Source organism: Hydra viridissima, unplaced genomic scaffold (assembly GCF_058129835.1).
Source record: "Hydra viridissima isolate aposymbiotic clone 2 unplaced genomic scaffold, HvirCarnegie_v1 scaffold_2, whole genome shotgun sequence".
NCBI classification, from domain to species: domain Eukaryota; kingdom Metazoa; phylum Cnidaria; class Hydrozoa; order Anthoathecata; family Hydridae; genus Hydra; species Hydra viridissima.
In genome coordinates, this window is record NW_028324301.1 from 3,011,969 (window position 1) to 3,028,651 (window position 16,683).

At 29.3% G+C, this 16,683-nt stretch overlaps 1 protein-coding gene across 2 annotated transcripts; it reads right to left on the minus strand.

Moving 5' to 3' along the window:
- Positions 1-323: 323 nt before the first annotated feature.
- On the minus strand, positions 324-15,685 carry LOC145194728 (E3 ubiquitin ligase Rnf121-like). Of its 2 annotated transcripts, none has more exons than XM_090079138.1 (8): positions 15,559-15,685; positions 12,089-12,198; positions 8,740-8,881; positions 3,212-3,366; positions 2,868-3,096; positions 2,555-2,697; positions 2,339-2,440; positions 324-900 (listed from the first exon to the last, which is right to left on the minus strand). In XM_090079138.1, exons 2-8 carry the CDS (start codon positions 12,136-12,138, stop codon positions 780-782), a joined length of 942 nt encoding a protein of 313 aa, XP_089935264.1. In that variant the 5' UTR covers positions 12,139-12,198; positions 15,559-15,685; the 3' UTR covers positions 324-779. The 2 variants fall into 2 exon arrangements, with proteins under 2 accessions (XP_089935264.1, XP_089935265.1); XM_090079139.1 differs by lacking the exon at positions 15,559-15,685 and adding an exon at positions 13,491-13,728.
- Between the last annotated feature and the right edge of the window lie 998 nt (positions 15,686-16,683).

The following is a 16,683-nucleotide window of genomic DNA, read 5'->3' on the forward strand; positions in this document are numbered from 1 at the left end:
CTCATGCTTGCTCATCCTGGGTTAAAATACTTCTAATCTTTAAACACGAATACACAATAATGCTGTATGTTCCGCAGATAGTACTAAGCCTTTCTATTTTGAAAGCTCGCTAGAAAACTTACATTTGTATAATAAAAATAACAACCAGAATACCCGAGAGTAGAAAACGAGCAGTAAAGACGAATTATTCAAAACTCTGGTAGCTAAAACACGCACACCATCTGCTTGTATTAGGGGACAATAATGTATCGAAAACTGTTAACTTATCTGTACTCCAGAGTTTATGCTCGTAACACCATATGCAAGACAATAAAAAAAAACTGTTTCTACCATAAATTTTTAAGACATTTTTACCGAATCTCCATTATCTATCGAAAATATTCATCGGAATAATAAAATACCGGCTTTTTAATAAATAATATACTTAAAAATTACAACAATGATAGAAAAAGAAACCTTTTACGAATCAAAACGATTTTTAAATAAATAAATGATTTGCTTAATCGACAAACTCAAAATACTCCCGTGTATCCACGCCCATAAATGCACACAATTTCTTATTAAAAACCCTTCAAGCTGATTCAGGCAATAATCAACAATGAACTTAAAACTTATTGTCTTTTTTTTCTTCTCTCTATTAGAGCATTTTAAATGTATCGCAAATAAAAATTTTTAAAAAAACCTAATGACGTCATGATAACGTTGAGAAATGTCTTTGTTTCCCACTTAATTCTCTAACTTACAAAAATTCCGTTATAGCAATATAAAAATATATTCAACTACTCCAGCCCCAAAAGATAATTAATTCCACGCACACTTACTACAATTATTGGCAGCCATACAACAAAGTAACGAATCCAGTCAAGAAGTTGTCCAAACAATAGATGCGGTCGTTCCCATCTGTGATAATCGAGGTAAAAGAAACGTAAACGAATTTCTTTATAAACATATTTTTCGTTTAAACCTTTTAGCTTACCCAAAAATTATTCGTGAACCTCTTACACTGAGCGGAGTTTCCATTGTTCTGTGTAGTTTTTATAAATTTTAGGTGGAATGGATTTTTAACAAAACTGAACATAATTATTTTTATAAGAACTGTTCTTTACAGATGCGTTTTATGACAATTTTATGCGTTTCTGAGAAAATTGAAACAACTTTCTAGAATGTTTTTTAAATCGAAATTTCCATCAAATTTTTTTGATCATTTAATTAGAGTTGATTGAAATTTATGTAGGATTTTGATTTGTTTGTTTTTTATGGAAGTTTTGTGCATCTTTAAGTAACCTTTGTTACATAATTAGAAAGCCACGTGGAAGAGTGTTAAAGATGGAAGAAAAAGCAAAAATTGTTGTTTACAATAATGTAGGCTTGTACAATTGACAAATTGCAAAGAAAATCAGAAGGTCTCTTATAATGCAGTGATTCATCTCTTAAAAAGTTTAAGTCAAAATCAGAACAAAAATCTCCGTTAGGAAAAAAAAAAACAAAAAAAAACAGAAAGCAACAAAATTTCGATTTTACGTTTGGCGTCATTAACAGCAAAATGAGTGAACTGGACTTATTTGTGCCCAAGTGTCGAACATGGAACGTAGAATGGGAAAACTTTCTTTTGATGATTTTAAGTACAATTGGGATGATTTGATAAAAAAAAAAGATACAATTGCTATAAGCTGTAACTTCGGAAAGGACATATTATAGTATGAGCCGCATTTTGTTTTCACTGAAAAAACTAATTCATACGACACGAAGTGTAAAACAATGATTCTAAGAAAAAAATATATGTGCTTTTGGATTGGCCAGAACTTTCAGCCGACTTGAACCCTATTGAAAATTTATGGGGAATATTTGCACGAACTGTATATAGAAAATCTAGACAAAAATACGATACAAAAACTTAAAACTTCTATCCAGCAAGCATGGAGTGATATGTTGAATATTTGCTTGGAAAATCTTGAAAAAAGAATGAATAACCGAATCTTCGTAATATCAGTGTAAAAGCCTCATTTGTCTTTAAAATGTAATTAAGAAATTATTATCTAAAACAAATATTCAAGGTTTATTTTCGTTGGAGCGATAGAAATTTCGTTAAAATTTTTATATAAATATGTCAATAAAAATGTTTTATTGACATATTTACACAAAATACTTTTTTCAATTAAAATATTACGTCTTTACTGCAATTAACAAAATAAAGGCCAAAAGTTTCGTGTATTTATTTTTATGTACAGAATTGTAATTGAGAACTGTGGAAATTTCGCTGAGTGTAAAATAGCATTGATATTAACTTTACCACGTTACATACAACGAATAAGAGCTCTCATTTTGCTTGAAAAGATACGGATTTTTGAACATTCTTTTCAGATCCACTTTTTCTTTGCAATACGGACATGTCTGTTTCTTTCCTACTATGCACCAACCACGAATGCAAAATTCATGAAATCTATATTTAGTTAAGAGATTCAAATCGGTAGGATGTAACTATAACCTAAAATTATGTTTCAACGAATAATTCGCGATCCGACATAACATAAAAAACAACATCCTAAAAAGATACAAGTGACCACAAGAGAGTTTATATGTTTTCTCCTTATTTTCATCCTCCATATCTTCCATACCAGATAATGACAATTCTTGCCCACACACTGAACATATATTTGGTAAGAGACGCTTAGAAGGAAGTCCACCTTCACTAAAATACTAAAAAATTAAAATTAACCTAAATAATATAAATTTACTTAAATACTAAAGGAATAAAAATTTAAAGAAAGCTTATTATAGTGTAAATTTTATCATCAAATAAGAAATAACGTTAAAGTATTTAACGTTAATTTATAAAGAGGTGTGTGAGAATGTTAATAATAACTCACTCCCATTTTTGCTGCCATTTTCTCAGTGCATACTTCTGCACAGTCTCTCCCCAAAACTCCAAAATACAACCCATAAAAAATGATAGTAACTCCAGCATTCATAGTAACATCAGGTGGTAGCATAAGCAATAAGTTGATTCCAAAGAATGTGCACATAATAATAACATAACCAAGAATACCAACAGCATATGTCAACCGGTGGACATTTAAAAACCATTTATACACCAACCTAAAACACCCTTTTTATAAACCAATCCATTTTATACACACAAAAAAGTATACATTTTAAAAATATTCCTTGCAACAAAAAAGGAATATTTAAGAATGAATAAGAAAACACTCACCTAGGTGCATGTGGACTAAGTGGATTTTTTGTTGCAATACGCAATATAATTATAGTTGATATTGTAAAAAAAAGCCAAACTATTAATATCCTATACCAACCAACACGCAAATTAAAAATCAATGGGAACAACCACATTCCAAACAAGGTAGTAGCCTACATAAAGTGAACAAACATCTCATTAGGTAACATAAAGTTGACATCAAAAGCATTCTTTTTTTTATTTTAAAACTTAATAGTAAGATTTACTAATTTTCAAAAAATAATAAAGCCTGTGATCTTAGTTTTAGTATGAAATAGCCTGGAAACAAAGGCTATCAAGAACTGATTTCATTCTCAAAGCTGAAATTTCTAGAGCCATTTGACTGAGAATGCATTAATCTTTGAAAATAAATATTTCTAAGAAAACCATGAACCTTGAAGAACATGAACATGATGGTATTCTGTTGCCATTGAATTATGTTGCCAATTCTGTTGTTGCCAACTCAGTTCCAATCTGAGTTCAAATCTGAGTTCAAATGTGGAATTAACTGTCATTATTCCATGTTACTAAATCAAGTGCTTTTTAGTGTAACTTTTGCTAAAAAAAAGTTGTATATGGAAAGACAGCCACCTAGGTGCCAAGCATGAGGTGCCAAGTAATGGATAAGGAAACTATTGATTCCTTTTATCAGAATGAGGCAGAGGAGATCCTTCATCATCTTTATTTCAATAATATTTAGGGGTCATTCCATATGAAATCATCCAGACCATGACACCCTTATGTCTCAGAATATGTTCATTTTTTTCTCACTTACAGTCCATATTAAAAAAATAATAACTGCAAAAATTTTAGTTAAAAATACACATGGGTTCCAGAGATATCGTCAGTTAAAATAATGCTGACTCAGCATTTTAGTAATTTTCTGAAGCAACTACAAAGCAACTTTGACATATAGTATCTTTATAATGGCTTGGGGAAATTTCCTAAAATTTGGTACCCCAATAGATTTTTACTTGCAGAATCCAAAAGGAGCACTGTCAAGACTCCATTGTCTCAGGAAATGCCTCGTTTATCCAATTTTGTTCAAAATTATTGACTTGTAAGTTCATGATTTTTGGAGGTAAAATGAAGGCTCTGGCCCAAAATCCCGAATAAAAAGTTTAACTGTATATCATTATTTTACCTTAGGTCTACTGAAAAAAATTAGATTCATCAATTGTCTCTCTAATACTTGATCAAAATTTGCGTTTTAAAATTGTGTCTTTATAGAAAAATTTAAATTTTGAAACGAAAGCAAGTGAAATGTTTTTTAAAACATTTATTTGAATAAAACATCAAATAGTGTTATTTATTGACTAGTTTAGGACATTTATAGTCATAGGCCAAGGGAGGGCCAGCAGGATCTGACCAGTTCTTCTCCCCCCCCCCCATCTCCCTGGATTTTTTTTTTTTTTTTTTAATGCATTAAATGATATAATAATAAATAATTATTAAAATTCAATTTAAAGCATAATTTTTTTTTTAGTTTAAGTTTGAGAAACAATTCTTTTCATTATTTACCTCTTATTTTAAAGTAAGCACAGTAAACTAATATCTTTTCACGATTTTAAAAATCATAAATTTTAAAACCAAAAATATTGAAACATTTTTTAAAACATTTTAACAATCAATATCTTTATAGTATTATTTAGTAGATTAATACTAATATAGTGATTGACATAATAAGGTGGACAGTAGAATTTATTTAAACACTACTCAGCCTTCCATCCAAGGATTTGAAAAAAAGAAAGACAAATTCTAAATCCAAAATAGGTAAATAAAATTACAACAAAATTATTTTAAATGTATTTATATATTTATTTTTGTAACCAACTGCTTATATTCTCTAAATCTAAATCAGATGTTTTACATACAACCTGATATTGTTGTGGGTGTAAGAATTTAGACATATAACTTCAGAATTGAGCACCCAACACTCATCATTTCTCATTGGCCAAAAGAAGTTTTTACCTGGTCCATGTGGATGCATGAATCTGACTTTTATATCAAGCTCACTTACATCTTCAGCAATCACTACCCACCAAAATCCGTCATAAAAACATGCAATATAATCCTTTTTTTTTTAATGTTTAATGAAATCTCTTTATTATGTTTGCTTTTTGGAATGATATCAAATATTTCAATACATGTATCAATACTTGTTTTTTTATGACTTATAGTGTTTGAAGCAATTGGAATAAAATGATGATATGTCCTTGTGCCAGGAACTGTTCTTCCACCTAAATATTTACTGCAGAATTTCCAACCTGGGGTTACATAAACATTATTTTGTTGCAAAAATTTTGCCAAGTCTAGGGAAATCTTTATATAACCTAAGAAACAAATTTAGTTTTAAGTTTTTAAAATAATTGAAAATATAAAATTTTTTATAAATAATAAAATGTTTTTCTTTTATTTTAATTTCCATATAAACTCTGTTGTAATTAATGTTAGATTATCTTTTATAGTAATTTTTTTACTTTCCATGTGTGTTCCAAAAGGATTGCAACACTTTGTAATTTTTCTCTCAAAATATTTTCCATAGAATTGCTCATGATAACAACATATAACTCTTATTGAACAATATTTTTCCTTTAAATTTGCTCACCATATTATTACTTCTTGTTTTTCACAAGAAAGATCTTTGAATTGAACAAAACCTTGTTTTCTAGAAAATCCAGTTTTGTGGCAATAAATGTTAAGACTTTTTCTAATTTCACATTTCTCCATATTAAATATGTTTATTATTTATAATACCAACTGCTAAAAAAATACAAAAACAATAAAATTCACAATCATTTTTAAAAAATACAAACAAGGAAAGTGCAACCTTTAAAAAGAACAAAACAAAACATTTGCTTGTTTTTGATATGATAAGAGGTAAGCATTCACCGATTTGAATTGAAATAATGAAAAGAATTGTTTCTCAAACTTAAACTAAAAAAAAAATTATGCTTTAAATTGAATTTTAATAATTATTTATTATTATATCATTTAATGCATTAAAAAAAAAAAAAAAAAATCCAGGGAGATGGGGGGGGGGGGGGAGAAGAACTGGTCAGATCCTGCTGGCCCTCCCTTGGCCTATGACTATAAATGTCCTAAACTAGTCAATAAATAACACTATTTGATGTTTTATTCAAATAAATGTTTTAAAAAACATTTCACTTGCTTTCGTTTCAAAATTTAAATTTTTCTATAAAGACACAATTTTAAAACGCAAATTTTGATCAAGTATTAGAGAGACAATTGATGAATCTAATTTTTTTCAGTAGACCTAAGGTAAAATAATGATATACAGTTAAACTTTTTATTCGGGATTTTGGGCCAGAGCCTTCATTTTACCTCCAAAAATCATGAACTTACAAGTCAATAATTTTGAACAAAATTGGATAAACGAGGCATTTCCTGAGACAATGGAGTCTTGACAGTGCTCCTTTTGGATTCTGCAAGTAAAAATCTATTGGGGTACCAAATTTTAGGAAATTTCCCCAAGCCATTATAAAGATACTATATGTCAAAGTTGCTTTGTAGTTGCTTCAGAAAATTACTAAAATGCTGAGTCAGCATTATTTTAACTGACGATATCTCTGGAACCCATGTGTATTTTTAACTAAAATTTTTGCAGTTATTATTTTTTTAATATGGACTGTAAGTGAGGTAAAAATGAATAATTCTGAGATGTAAGGGTGTCGAAAATTTTTTTTTGGGGATGAATTTATATGGAATTACCCTTAGGTAAGAACAAAATTAACAAAAAATGTAAAAATGGAGTTCAAAGTGTTTAAATAACATAATTCAGCAATAGTAGAAAAAAACTTTTTTAGTGATTTTCGCTGATTAAGATTCAGTTTTTGGGTGTTTCCCTGATTAAGAATCAGTTTTTCTGAGTCTGAAAATAATAATAAAAAAATATGTATTACCCACCATTTTAAAAATACAAAATGTAAGAAATTCATTTTTCTTATCCATTAACTAGGCATGCAAGAATCATTTATTTTAATAGTGTTTTGTAGCCCAAATAATTCTGTTTTTAGATACATAAAAGATTTTTCAAATACCATTTCCAAAAGGTTCATGGAAAATACTGTTGGCATGAGTCAAAGAAAACTTGCTTCAAAGTTCAATCTCATGATCTTGTATTTGTCAAAATATTTGGTCAAGGAAGAAAAATTTTTCATGATTGAAAACAAAAAATATTTTATATTTTCAGATAACATGCCTGGGAATGCCAGATTATATTCATGCAATAAACTAGACCACCAGATGTAAGATTTAAATGCAAGGAGAAGATTGCACCAAAAGTCCTTGTATGATTGACATTATCCAGTAAAGGTGTTTATGTGCCATACATAGGGAAGACTAATAGGCAATCAATCCAGATGTGATGGTTAAAATTGTTTGTCAAATTTGTTGAAATTCATCAACAAAGATCATTTACAAGAAAATATATTTTTTGGCCTGACCTAGCCATGTCCCATTAAACAAAAATAACAACAGATTGGCTCAATAAGCACAATGCACCTTTCATGCTGAAGCATATGTATTCACAGAATGTTTTAAAAACCAGGCCATTCAAGGACTTTTCTGTGATATGGTTTGTAAGCAAGGTAGATCAAACAACAATTAAAAAGATTGATATGAAAGTTGTCCAGACCACAATCGAAGGCATATACAGTAAATTACAAAAAATTGACTTTAAAGTAGTCTGGGTACTATAAGAACATAAATTCATAAAAACAATCCAATCAGCCAGCCTTTTTTAGACCATTTACTTCAACTATAGTTAAAGAGAGTCATTATATAAGTTATATAAGTATACCAAATCATAACACAATGTTTTTTATAAAAAAAGAATTTTAGCAGATAGATATATAAATTTGAGCAGAAAATATAGAACAGAACATCTCTGGTTTACTAAAAAAACAACTGGAAAATTTAATTTTGCATATAGCCATAAATTATAAGAATAAATACTTTTAAAACTATAACAAAAATATAATTATTAAAAATAATATAGCAAATAATAACATAACAAATTCTTTATAGAAATAAGAAAACACAATATTTTTGTTGTGTTTAAAAAAAATATGATTTCAGGAAGCACATGGCAGCAAAAGTTTCATCACCCAAACAGTGTTGAACTTTAGTACTGAATCCAGCAAAAAAAAATGCCTACTCAGACTCAATACTTGTCCATTTCACAGTCATTAAAATTGAATGAGCTCTTTCTAAATAATTACCTTGTGTACACCCCATTGTTAAATAGTACCAATTTCTAATAGCTTTTTACCTACAACTTTTTTAACAGTAAGTAGATACTTAGAAATTTTTTTTCAAATTTTAAATTTTCAGAGAATCAAAAAAAAAGTGAAATAAATTTCAAGTTTTTGGGGTTATGAAAAATACTGGGACTAAAAGTACTATTGCAAGCCAAATAAAATCAGATTTATAAACATAACCAATTAAAATCAGATTTATGTTTATAAAAAAAATTAAAAATGTACCTGATAAGACTTTAGATGAACTTGTCTCCATTTGATGAGCAAAACTTGGGAAAGAGCAAGTACAGCAAACATTATAATTACCATTTCCAAATGCATGGCCTCATGTCCTTTATGCTTTGCATGTAACTTTTCATGATCAGATCTAAAATAATAAAAATAAAATTAAAATAAAATAAAATCTTTTCTAATACAATAAGGAAATTACCTTCAATTACAAATTTTTACATAAATTAGCTTTTTTAAACTTTTCACTTTTAAAAAAAAAAATTTTATTTTCAGTTTTGTAAAACTTCTGTCTTTTACAATAATATAAGTTAAAAAATGGATAAACTTACATTAAATAAATACACTTAACCACAAAATTAACACACCAATTATACATTTCGATTCATTTTAGTTGTCATCAATATTATCATATATTTTGACAAACATATTGAGAATATAACACATGAACACAATTATTTCAATCACAATAATAAAATTGACTTTGAGGATGGTGGAAAAAAAACTCAAACCAAAAATATGGTTTGTTTAACAAAATAAAGTAAAATGATTGTTATTGTTATGCACACTAACACAGCTTAAACTCAAACATTTTTGACTTATCAATAACTAGTGTTACCACCTCTTGATGTTATTACAGCCTGACGGTGCCGTGGCATACTTTCAATTAGAGATTTAATCATTTCTTGAGGGATATCTTCCCACACGCAGATAAGACTTTGTTGCAGCTTGTCTAGGCTGTTAGGTAGTGGATTTTGGCTTCTAACACAACATCTCATTATGTCCCAGATGCTCTGTTGTGTTCATATCTGAACTACAAGCTGGCCACTCCAAAACCTCAATATTAATATTATTTAAGTATTCAGTAACAACGTGCCATGTGCCATATGTGGTCTAGCATTATCCTGCATAAGAAGGAATCCATCTCCAATGTACAGTGCAAAAGGTACCACAAAAGGTTCTAAAATGTCTTCTATGTATTGTTGAGAAGTCAGATGCCCACCATCAACAATAAAAAGCTCTGTAAGAGTTGTTATTGTGCCCTATACCGTCAATGAGCTACCTCCATATAAAGTGGTTTCTCGAATGCTAAAAGCAAAATATCTTTCATTTGGTCTTCTGTAGACTTTTGGGTGGCGATCAGAACTCACAAAGCAAAATCTTGAAAAAACTCATCTGTAAATAAGAACTGTCCCCAATCATGTATTTCCCAATTGATATGCCTCCTTGCAAAAGCCAGTCTGTTTCTTCGTTGGTCTACAGACAATCTGGAACCAGCAGCTGCTGCCCAAGGTCATAAGTTTAAAGCACGAAGTCTTCTTCTAACAGCAGTTCCACGAACTTTAGCAAGTTGTATTTGAAGACTGCGAGCAGTAGTGAATCGTTCTCTCAGTGTTCGAAGCATTAAACATTGGTCCTCCACGGAAACGATAGCTCATGATCTGCCTTGGCCAAGTTGTCTAGTGTGATCATTGGTCTCTACAAACCTTTGTAGAACCCTACTGACTGTTCTATGTTCTACCAAGATCACGATTTGTTAATCCTTTGGACAAAGTAAAAATTGCTACACATTCATCACAACTTAAATTTCATCTAGAACGCTGCATTGAGAACAAATGTGTTGCTCAAATGACAGCTATCTTTTCTACTGTTAAAACAATTTAAAACCATTACATACTTTTCTTTCAGAAGTGAGGTTTAATTACAGCAAAACATGCTACTTATGAAAAGCTGCTATAATTCAAAATTAAATAAGGGAAACAGAATAAATCCTACAAAAGGCGTAACAATAAACATTATTTTTTTAAGTGTTTTCTTATAAAAAGAGCCTGCCCTTTCTCATCATTACGTAATTACTTAACTATGGATGCGACAGTTAATTACTATGATGTAATAAATATTCAATTAAGTAACAAAAGTACAAATCTTAAGTCAATTTTTAAGCGTCCTGGACTTGAAAGATATTGCAATTTTAAAAACTATTCTATATTGAATACGTGACTCGGTCATCAACATCATAAATATCTTTTTCATTCTTTATTTTCTAGATTTCTTTATCAAACAAAAACTTGCTGAAACTTAAGGCGTTAATGTTACCATTCACCTAGAATCCATTATTGTTGCTATTATTTACTCGATGTTGGAGTTAAATTTTTTTTAATGTTTGATTATTGAAAATAACTTTCGTTAACTTCTATCTTAATACATACATACATACATACATACATACATACATACATACATACATACATACATACATACATACATACATACATACATACATACATACACACATACATACATACATTCATACATACATACATACATACCTACATACATACATACATACATACATACATACATACATACATACATACATACATACATACATACATACATACATACATATATACATACATACATACATACATACATACATACATACATACATACATACATACATACATACATACATACATACATACATACATACATACATAAAAGTGTAACCCAATATAAAATTTATTAGAGTTATTGGTGACTGAGGACTATATAACCTATATAGACTGCATTTTTTTTTTGATGAAAATTGTTCAACATTTAGTGTTATATGGTGGATAGACTTTTATGAATTGATCTAAGTAAGTTATAACCAACAACTTGCATCATATATAAGGCAGTGCACCAAAAACAGACTGCATTTGTGTGCATGTGAATATTTACATATAGATAGCTACAAAAAACCACAATACACCACAATTGCTACCTGAATTGTTTAAAAATTTAGCAAAAATCATAGATTATAGATAAAATTTTGCTTCTAGTTACATTAAGTTTGCATCATGATTTCCATAAGAACATTTTCCACCTAATTTTCTGGCATTTTAATGATAAACCAAAGGTTTCCAAGGGAAGGTTAATTGATGCCAGACCAAAAGGGTCTTAAAAGTCTTCCTATAACATTAGTGTCATAAAAATAGATACAGATTCATTTGGGGTAAAATTAGCTCAATGATTTTTTAGCATTTAATTTCTGTTCTTTATGGCAGCTTGAAACTAGCAGCTTAAGAAACTTGAAGCGAAAATTTGTTAGAAGCATTTTTTTGGTCAACTTTTACTTAAATATTCAAAAATAAGTGTTGAGCAGAATTTTTTGCATCCCCTCGTATATATTTCTCTACTTTTGATACTATTGTACTGTACACACTGCATGCATATATACTTTCATAAAAAAATTATTAACTTTAAAAATAAAAAAACAATTTATATCAACCTTTATACATAAATATATGCATAATCATACAAATTGTATAGAAATTTGATACTTAGAGCATAAGGAACCAACCTAAACTGCATTTCTGCTGTCAATTCATCAGTTTCATTTTTGAAATCCATTCTTGCATACTATATCATACACATATCATACACGTAATTGTCTCTAGATTTTGCGGATTTCTAGAAATGAAATAAAAAAACTGAACTTTCAACATTCTTATGAAACATTTTTTAATTATTTTTTTAACTTTTAAAGTTGATTTTGAATATCATAACACCATTATTATGATGTTAAGAAGAGATGTATTTATACAATTGCCCTGGTATATTTAGCAGGGCTGTGGAGTCGGTAAGCTGCTGTTCCAACTCCGACTCCTTGATTTTATCATGGACCAACTCCGACTCCGGCTCCTTCATAAGTAACCAATTTGTAACAACAAATATACTGTAGCAAAATGTTAACATTGGCTATTTCGTCACTATGATACAAATAATCCAACCACTTAGTGCTTTAAACAATATTAGAAAACAATTTCTAAACAAAAAAATTTTCTTAACTCTTGTTATGCAATAAACTCTTATGCAGTCACTAATAACATTATGAATTTGTCAAAATCATGTTTAAAATACTGTCAGTTGGACAGAAAAAACTTTTTCTTCTTTAGATTCATACTCTTTAAGAACCTTTTCTACTAAGACCTGGAGAAATTATCTGATGTGATTAGCTTTGGTGTCTTTTACTGCCAATGTCTTGGTAACTACTTCATTTTTTCAAAAAAAAATTAGACATTGATTGCAAAATAGTTCACTATGTTAAGAAACACAAAGCGTCCCTTGAGAGATTCATTAAGTTCTTCTTTTTGTTTAACAGCTTCTTCAATCACTAATTTTCTAATAATCTCTCTTTCTCCAGAGAAACAAAGTTAATTAAATATTTACAGTCTTTCTGCTTGTGGAACAGCTCTTTGGTGCTTCATGGTGGCACGCCTAGCTTTCTACTAAAAAGGGCTAGAGTTTGATACTTGTGCTTTAGACTGACTGAACATAAAATATTTTAATGAATAACATTTATAAAATCATTATGAAAATTATGAAACTTTGAAAGATTTTTTTTAAACCGGAGTCGGTACAATTTTTCCAACTCTGACTCCAGCTAAAATGAGCTCTGACTCCACGACTCCGACTCCACAGCCCTGATATTTAGACATAAATGAATCTTCATTAAAAAATTGACAGCTTTCATTTATCTGCATTTGAACAGATTAAGAGTTCAAAAAAATTATTTTCATTTATTTATTAATGATTATACTCATATTTTTAAAAGAAACAAGTTATTTTATAAAAAAACAAACAAATATAAATAAACTAAAAAATAACAACAGACACAATGGATAATGGATAATATTTAAAAGTAGGTATTAAAAATAGAAGCAATGAAAATGTCAGTATTTAAAGTTAGCTTTACAACATACAACAAGCAGCCTTTAGATTTGAAACATGCTCCGATGCATTCAGGCATTGACTTAACCAATTTTATGAAGAATTTGTATTGGATATGTGACCAAGTTGAACATCCCACATGAATCTAACAAACCTAACACTTTTTTTGGCCCTTGGTGCATAAAATTTCTTCAGATACTTCTCATTTTTCAGCTGTTTGATAATCACTTGTGCTTTACACTTACACACTTTAAAATTCAACTTTTTACTAAAAAGAAATTTTTGACCAATCTTCTACAAACCATAGCAAAGTATCTTTAAACCACTTACATCACTTTGATCTATCAAAAAATGTTCTCAATAGCTCACAAAACTTCAGAAACTGTTTTCAATAGCATTAAATTGAAAAATAATTCTGAATAAATGCTATAAAATCTAGCATTTCAGAGCTAGGTAAAGTTTGGACCAACGCAAGAGTGCCAACAACTGAACATACAAACTAAACTTGAGAAGATATTTAATGATCACCAAAACATTAATTTTAACAGTAGAAAATTTCCATAACCAACTGTTAAATAGAGAAATTTCTTAACCAAAATTAAGCCAGGGAAAAAGCAGGTAGTACAGTCATAGAAGTGTCAAAATATATTACAGGGATATCACTTAACATAACTTTAAATAAAACTTATCATAAAATGATGCATGTGTTTTATTAAAGCAAAAAAAAAGTCATATTTAGTTGATGAAAGATTTCAAAAGAACATACAATTTTATCTAGAACTTAAAGAATCAAGCCTTCATGGGGGTAATTTTAAATAGTATGTTACAATTAAAAAAAAGAAAAACCTTCTGTTTTAACATATGCACTATACACACATATTCCTTTATGTGTATACATATACATATATGCATATACATATATGTACATATTAAGTGTTGTGATAAAGTTAAGGTGTTGAATCAAACACCATCTGACAGTAGCCAACTGTGATTTCTTCTATCCAGATATACTTGAATGTTTATGAAGTCTGGTAAGCGTTCTCTCCATTACTGTTTTTTATGCAGTCCAAAAAGTTTTTCATGGCTTTAAAATCTGTTGATTTACCAGGCCTTTCAGTGAGCAGCTGAAAAGGTTGTTATTGAAACCATTTAGTGACAATTGGGACTGTATAAGGAGTAGCTTATCTTGATGGAAGTAAGCGCCATTTTTTATCATAAAAAATTATGGCACTTTTTCTTAAATGATTTCAAGATACTTTTGTATGCTGATCTTTTGATCTTTAGGCAAAAAATATATATCACAATATCCAGTGGAATTTATAGCACCCCATACCATAACAGATAGAGAATGTTTCACAGTTGGACTTGAGTATTTGTGATGATATTGTATGCACTCAACATGCCTCATAAGGTGTTAAATGATCTAAAATGCTTTAAAAGTCAACTCATTAGAAAATACTACATTACGCTAATCATCGACTGTCTGGTTTTTGTATTGCATTCAGAAAGACACTTGATATTCTTATTTGATAAAACTGGCCTTTTCACAGGTTGGTAGTACACAACTGACAATGTATAGTTGATGCATGTGTTTGTTATTAAACCCTTTAATCAGTTTATGGAAATACAATTCATGTACTTTCTTTTCTTGCAGCAGATGAATAATCACCATATTCATTCTTCTGAACACTATTGATTTTTTTCTTGACACTATTGATTGATTTACACCAGTAGTTCTTGCAATAAAATTAAGAGAGTAACCAGGATTGTGCAAAATATTGATTTGGTTTTGTTTTTATAATGTCAAGTCTTTCTTATTACCCTTAAGACACAAAAATATTGCACAAAATCCAGATTTCAACTTTTTATTTAGAGAACACAATCACAATAGCTTGCTTTATTATAGAGTGATTTAACTATGTTTATGTAAGCAACGTTACATATAATGAACTGTGTTAAACTTGTTTTTATTTGAAGTTTATGGGGGCTGCTAAACTTTTACACACCACTTTTTGTATATGTGCATATGTAATGTAGGTTTACATAAAAGAATGTAAACTTAAGTTAACATAAAACATATTTGAATAACTTTATACAAACCTTTATTTTGGCAGGATACCTATATAATATTTTACACAAAAAAAACAATTGTTTTGAAATCCTGTGACTCAAACGTCCGTCCTCCTACACGCATGCGCCAAGTCATACATTGATTTTATTAGTTTCTGGGATTTAACTAACTGATTCCAGGTTGTTTCAGTTTGGTAATAGCTTAATTCAGTGTTTTTGTAGAATTTACCGATTCGTCAAGGAAAAGTGACTATTTTGAAAAACTATGATCAGTTCATCTCGTCCTTTTTATCAATTTATGGAACAATTTTTTTCTGTGTGATGATTTTATGATAAAAAGTCAAATCAAAACATTAGATTTCTAAATTGTATTTTTATTTAGTGGTCTTATATTCTTGTTTACTATTAAAGTTAATGATATGTTTTTTTTATCTTATCTTAATTCATATTATTATCTTATTTTTAAAACCCTGAATCAAAAGATTTATACATCGCTTAGACTTTTTTCCATCGAATTTAAAATCGATTTTTAAAGCGCAGTATGTCATAAAAGTTATTTGCTTTACTAAAAATGAATCACAAGAAAGTTAATTTTTCCTGACTTTAGATGTCAAAAGTTAGATAGAACCTACCAACAGTAACAACAAATATATTTGAAACTTTTAACCCTAACCCTAACCCGTACCTCTTGCATGAAGCACGTACAACCTCTAAAGGTATACTGTTCCATATTTTGGTCAAACAAAACTATTATCGAAATTTATTGAACTCAATTTGTTAAGCATTTATCTCTGTATGCAAATGCTAACAGGGTTAAGATCTGTCCCTGCTAGCACACAACGTTGAAAAAACGTTGAAATAACGTTGATCGACGTTGATCAACGTTGTTAAAACGTTGTTTCAACGTTGTTTCAACGTTGTGTGCTTGCTGGGGTTGAAGGTGACTGATAGTTTTATGGACCAATGAAGTTGGTCAAATTTTTTTCCATACCTTTCACAGTCATTTTTACTTGTAAACGGGTACTGAGTCCCGCTGAAAATGATAATAATCATTTTTACATGTATTTTTCTCGTCTTTGGTAACAGGTGATCCTTCAAAATATGTTTCCTTACAGTTTACATTAATTTTACCACTTAGTTCAATAAAAAGAAGAG